Here is a 6,101-nt window from a genome sequence, read left to right as displayed (position 1 = left end):
AGTTTTTGTGAAGTTTAGGCTTACAATCAGTGTTTGGTGCTTGTAAATCAGTGTCGTTCATCTACCATTTCCTCTGATTTTAGGGATTACTCATGGGTAATGTTAGGTTTAGGTGTATTGATGTGGTCAAGTTTAAATTTTTGGATTAAAATGTCGTTCGAGGGTCAACAAAATATGTTGACCCAGAAACACATCTAACTCAGCAAATTCAGGATGTGCATGAATTGATTTTACAGCTGATATAGCAGCCTAAAAATAAGAATGCCCGGGTAATAACAACAAATATTAACTCAAAACTATTATTATTATTATTATTACTATTATTTTAATATGGAGTGTTCCTTTGAAAATCATCCTTTATTTTCATGTACATTTAGCTACTCCGATTTTGTAAACATTAAAATTAGAAATACTGTAGAAATACTTAGTTATTGCATAACTAAACTCTTTATTCTGCACATATCTCTGTCAATAAAATCTTTATTTAAACTTTATCCCTGGTGAAAAAACCAGCATATGCTGGTAGGTATGTTTTGATGCTGGTTTAAGCTAGTCCTTTGCTGGTTTTTGCTGGTCATGTTGCTGGTCAAGGACCAGCATGAACCAGCAAAGGACCAGCTTAAACCAGCATCAAAACATACCTACCAGCATATGCTGTTTTTTTCACCAGTGTAAGCTGATATGTGGACCATTGAGCTCAAAAAATAGGAATACGATAATACAGTTGTGACATTTAGAACTTTAGTAAGATGAACACATTTCGGCGAAGAATGTACGCTAAATTTTCCATCAAATATTTCTTCTGTTACTCCATTCGTTCTGTATTAATGTGCTAGAGGGCAGCAGCCGCCTGTCCGATTATATTCCATTCAGCAAACGAAGAAGCGGATTCCATCAATGACGTTACGGGCGCTTGTATGACGACAACGTGCAGAATGGCGAACGCGGGAAATGAAGTCGTGTTTAAAAAGGTATATTTCAAGACTTTAACTGTTTACGTCTTCATCTCTGTAACATACAGTTCGTAATTAGGTATCAAGTCGAACGTATTAGTATCTTTCTCGTTTTCGTGATGCGACGTTGTCGCACTGATTACTTTTAACGCCTAATATTTATCTGTTTTAGGAAACTGTTGCCAAACTGTTGACACGCTCTTTTAAGGAGGATAAAACCAAAGGTGAGTTGTTTTTAAAGGAAATAGTCAACCACACACAGCGTTCACATTATATTTGTTTCACTTGTCAGCGTGTGGTAAAAATAGAGACGTTATAACCCAAGAAGCTGTTCTCTGTCATATATTTAGCAGCGTCATATTCAAGTCAGTCTTTTGGTTTCCTGTCATAATGTCAAAACACATCATGTTCTTGTTCTTGTGGCCAGCAGTGTGTGTTGCTACTTACACATCCAAACAATAAAACAAAACCTTTAGTATTCCCAGCTAAACGTCTGGTAGTAAATTTTGCACTTAAAAGAGTTTAAAGATGTAATTGAGTTTAGTTTCTATCTGCTGCTGGGTTAAATTATACATTTAAACAGGTAAACATTTATATGCTACATCTGTGCAGATAGGAAACTGAACTAGTGAGATAATCTTTAGCCCATATTTTACTAACTAAAATAAGTGTGTGGTGTTATGGGTGTTCTCACACCTTGCATTTGAACACCCAGTGCATGGTGCATTCAAGTCAGTTTAGAAAGATTGTATTTACAAGTTCAACTCATGTGAATGGCACTGCTAAGTCTTCATTTCAAATGAATGAAAATATGAATATATTTTGTTTACAATAAAACTATCTAAGCTGCAGGTTCAAAATGCAGTGGCCGTTTACAGTTGGGATAGAATATGTAATGATTTAATTTTCAGCAGCTTAATAAAAACAAAAACACACACATGTACATTTTAATTCAGCATTTTGTAAAAGTTAACTTGCACTTGCAGGTTGTTGCCATTCCAGTTTACTTTCACTCAACTGAGTTACAATATCAGCAAGTACAGGTGGTTTTGCATAAGTGTGAGAGAAAGGATATACATAGAAACAAAGTTATTCAGAAAAGAAATGGTCTGTGAGATCAGACATCTTTACAGCATTCAGTTTTGAAGTCTTTCTTCCACAGTCAGCAGTGATGCTGTCATACTTGTAGCAGAGATGCTGAAAGTATTTGTTGAAGGTAAGGCAAATTTTACACATGCAGACATTTTGTACTTCGTTACTGTACAATGTAGTTTCCTTCAGTATTATTATGACAATTGTCTGTATGCTACAGAGGCGACACGCAGAGCTGTTAAACAGGCCGACAGTGAGGACTGCGACACTATTGATATTGAGCACTTTGAAAAGATTCTGCCACAGTTGGTGAGTTTGAATATTTGTAAATGGTATAAATGCAGTTGAAGTTCAGAATCTGCGAAATGTTAATAATTTACCAAAAAAAGAGGGATCATACATGCATGTTTTTTTTTTTCTGACCTGAATAAGATATTTCACATAAAATATTTTTTACATATAGTCCACATAAGAAAACAATAGGTGAATTTATAAAAATTACCTTGCTGTTTGTTTGTTTTTTTTTGTTTTTGTTTTTTGACTACTGATGTTTTTGTGTATTTGAACCCTTTCCAACAATGACTGTATGATTTTTAGATCCATCTTTTCACACTAATGACAACAGAGGGACTCTGTAACTGTAACTATGTAACTATTACAGAAGGTTCTCACGCTCACTGATGCTTCAGAAGGAAACACGATGCATTAAGCCGGGTGGTGAACACTTTTTGAATTTAAAGACCAGGGTAAATTTAACTTATTTTCTCTTCTGGGAAACATGTAACTATCATCTATAGCTTCTGAAGGGCAGTACTAAATGAAAAAAATGTATGATATTTAGGCAAAATATGAAAAAAGTACACATTCTGTTTCACCCCCAGCTCTTAATGCATTGTTTTTCTTCTGAAGCATCAGTGAACGTTTAAACCTTTTGTAATAGTTGAATATGGATCTCTCAGTTGTCCTCATTGTAAAAAATATAGATTTCAAAATTATGCAATTATGCAAAAAAAATAAACAAAAATGCTGAAAACCCAAAGAATTTATGGGACCTGAAGGATTTTTCTGAAGAGCAGCAGGGAGTTTGCCTGTTCAGGATAAACACGGGACTCATGAGCAAAACAAAACAAAAAAAATACAGCTGTAGATCATTCAGGTATCAACACAGTATTAAACATCAAGTGTATGTAAACTTTTGAACAGGGTAATTTTTATATAAATAATTTTTTTTTCTCTCTCTCTCTTGTGGGTTATGTGTAAATGTCTTTTATGTTATATCTCTTATTCAGATCAGTACTAAATAAAAAATAACATGCATTTTGTGTGATCCTTTTTTTTCATTAAATAATTAACATTTTGCAGTTATGCAAGGTGTGTGTAAACTTTTGACCTCAAGTGTAGTTACATTATATTATTGATGCATCCCCCACTAAAAATGGATTTTGAAAAATGTTACACATTGTCTGTTAAATGTTTTTTTTTTTTTTTTTTTGTTGTTACTTTGTTTTTGTGCTTTTAATAAATCTTTAAAATATTAGTTATATTCGTCTCTTCTATGATGATTTCTCACAATGTATTAATGTCAAATTCCCTTTGCTTTTTGCAGCTTCTTGACTTTTAATTTCGCTGAGGAGCCAGCAGATGGCGACGTAACCTAGTGCTGCTGAACATCCTCATCCTGGACTTCACTTTAAATATTTGCACATGCTTCAGTCTTATTTTGCTTTTGTATTAAATTGTATTACATGTATGACTGATTTAATAAAAAAAATGTTAATAGTTACCAGGTTATTTGACTTGTGATCGAATACTCAAACATCTCTTTAACGCTCATTTTGTTTAGTGGTTTAACCATGCACCGCCAGCAGTGTTCTGTGAAGACGGCCCGATTGGAATGCCTGCTGGGTAACAGCGCTGTTATTGCCTCCTGGTAAAGAGGTCTCGAGTCTCACCCCATGGCTCTGTAGGCCACCTGTGCTCCGCTCAGCGGCAGGTGCTTCCAGCATGCTTTGCTCCGCTCCCCCATCAAAGCCTCTTGAAGCAGTTGGAATTGATTAAAGTAATAAGGGAGGCAGCAAAGACCCTTAGATGATGACAAGTGGCAGGAAAAAGAAGCACCCCCCTCCGGCCACTTTGAAGTTCCCCCCTTCCCCTCGCTGTCCTGCAATGTGGTATAGTTGAAGGTGTCATGGAGGTGAGAGGGCACAGGGCGGAATGTGTGCGAGTGTGTGCGCGGAGAGAGTGTCAGCCTGTTAAAATTATTGCGACCACACGCATAGTTGTTCACTTTTAGTGGAAGCATAACAAAACAAATTGGAACCAAAGAACATGACACAGGAAGAGAGGGTGTAATTTTGAGTGTAAATAAACAAGACGTTGAGTCGCTCAAGGGGGCTCCCGGTCTTTCATCACGGAGGAGAGAAAGCTTTTTGCTCTGATAATTGGAGCTAGTCGAACCTACCGCCACTGCGTTTTCAGTTGTGATGTTAAGGGGTTTGCTTGAATGGGTTTGTTATTGGATAAGCAAAGGAAAAGGCAAGATCAACATGTTGGATTTTGTTAGATCCTGTAGTTAAGGGCAACAGCAAGACATATTGCTTGTAAGTAGGATACGAAAAGCTTATTTGTATTCATGTAAAAAGGGGCCTGTGTGTAGTAAATATCTACTATGTTTAGCTTTAAACATTTATTAGGCTAGAAATTACTTTTAATAAGTATGTCTATAAAATTGAAGAAATCCAGTTTATGGATGTCTTTGATCAAAATGTGGGAGATATATTCAATACATATACACTCAAAAAAAAGAAAAAAAAGTGCTTCACAATACAATAGAAAAATCATTTTTTTGTTTAAATGGTTCCATACAGAACCTTTAACATCTGAAGAACCATATGTGGCAAAAAAAGGTTCTTCAGGTTATAAAAAGGTAAGAAAGAGATGGTTCTTATAATAACCTTTGACTGAATGGTTCTTTGTGGAACCAAAAATGGTTCTTCTATGGCATCGCTCTGAAGAACCTTTTAAAGCACCTTTAATTTTAAGAATGTAATTGTGTAATTTTTTTTATTGAACATAACTGCTTTATGAAATCATACAAGTTCGCTTCAAACTTGATCATTTAAACTTAAGTACTAGGTAAATGATGAATCTTCATAATTGTCCATATTTTATTATCGGTTTTACATTAATTCCAGGTTTATATCATTTAACATATGCCTTTTGAGAAGGTTTGTCCAAACGCTTCAGAAAGAAACAGATTCTACAGATTAGAACAGATTCTAAGTCCTTAGGTTGCAAGTTGGAAATAATTAAAGGGGTCCATCCGTATGTCATATTTACCTTTTGTGGGGGGAAAAAGTCAATTTAATAGCAAAACATCTTTGTTTAATTACCTTGGGTGGTTCTGTCTTTCAAGAACATCTTTGCTTATTTATATGAGTCATTGGGAGTTATTTAAAACAACTGATTATTCTAAAAGTCTTAGTGTTAATTATGCTGAATTAAAAACAAATTTCTGACTCTGTTACAGATTTTTGTTTAGCACCGCTCATCATTTGCAGCCATTTCATGCCGTCTTGATGATTAATAATGATTAAGTCACTAAATTAATTTAGATTTATCACTTTCCACATCTTCATGGTATACATGTGAATTGTGAGAACGTATTTCTAGCCTGTCCATTTTAGTGTTCTGTTAGGCATATATGATCATTGTAACTCTTTGTGCATCTTAGTGAAACAAATTACCTCTGAAGACAGCATTATTAAACATTTGAAAGTAGTTAAGACAAGAATGGAGGAGTGGGTTGAAAAGAGTAATGAGTTAAAGCTTTTCTTGATCCTACATTAAAGACTGGGAGTGTCAACAGCCATTCCAGACGCTTTGGAGAAGCTCTGGAGCGCTGAGCACTTTCCCTGTGAGACAGAGACTGATCCGTCTCCAATTCGGCAGCAGAGCTTGGATGGCTTTACACATAAGTCAGTATTCAGGTCTGTGGTTTGTGAGGAAGGCAGTGAATTAGATTTGATGTTATGAAGGCAGGAGTTACTACGGCGT

General features: G+C 35.4%; 1 protein-coding gene across 1 annotated transcript; it reads left to right on the top strand.

Moving 5' to 3' along the window:
• Window positions 1-782: 782 nt before the first annotated feature.
• Window positions 783-3,828, top strand: cenpx (centromere protein X). The gene is made up of 5 exons (XM_051105130.1): window positions 783-971; window positions 1,126-1,177; window positions 2,116-2,169; window positions 2,266-2,354; window positions 3,652-3,828. Exons 1-5 carry the CDS (start codon window positions 918-920, stop codon window positions 3,664-3,666), a joined length of 264 nt encoding a protein of 87 aa, XP_050961087.1. The 5' UTR covers window positions 783-917; the 3' UTR covers window positions 3,667-3,828.
• Window positions 3,829-6,101: the final 2,273 nt, after the last annotated feature.

Source organism: Labeo rohita, unplaced genomic scaffold (genome assembly GCF_022985175.1).
Source record: "Labeo rohita strain BAU-BD-2019 unplaced genomic scaffold, IGBB_LRoh.1.0 scaffold_90, whole genome shotgun sequence".
Lineage (NCBI taxonomy): Eukaryota > Metazoa > Chordata > Actinopteri > Cypriniformes > Cyprinidae > Labeo > Labeo rohita.
The sequence above is the reverse complement of the archived record's forward strand: the minus strand, read 5'-3'. Positions and strand labels throughout refer to the sequence as shown.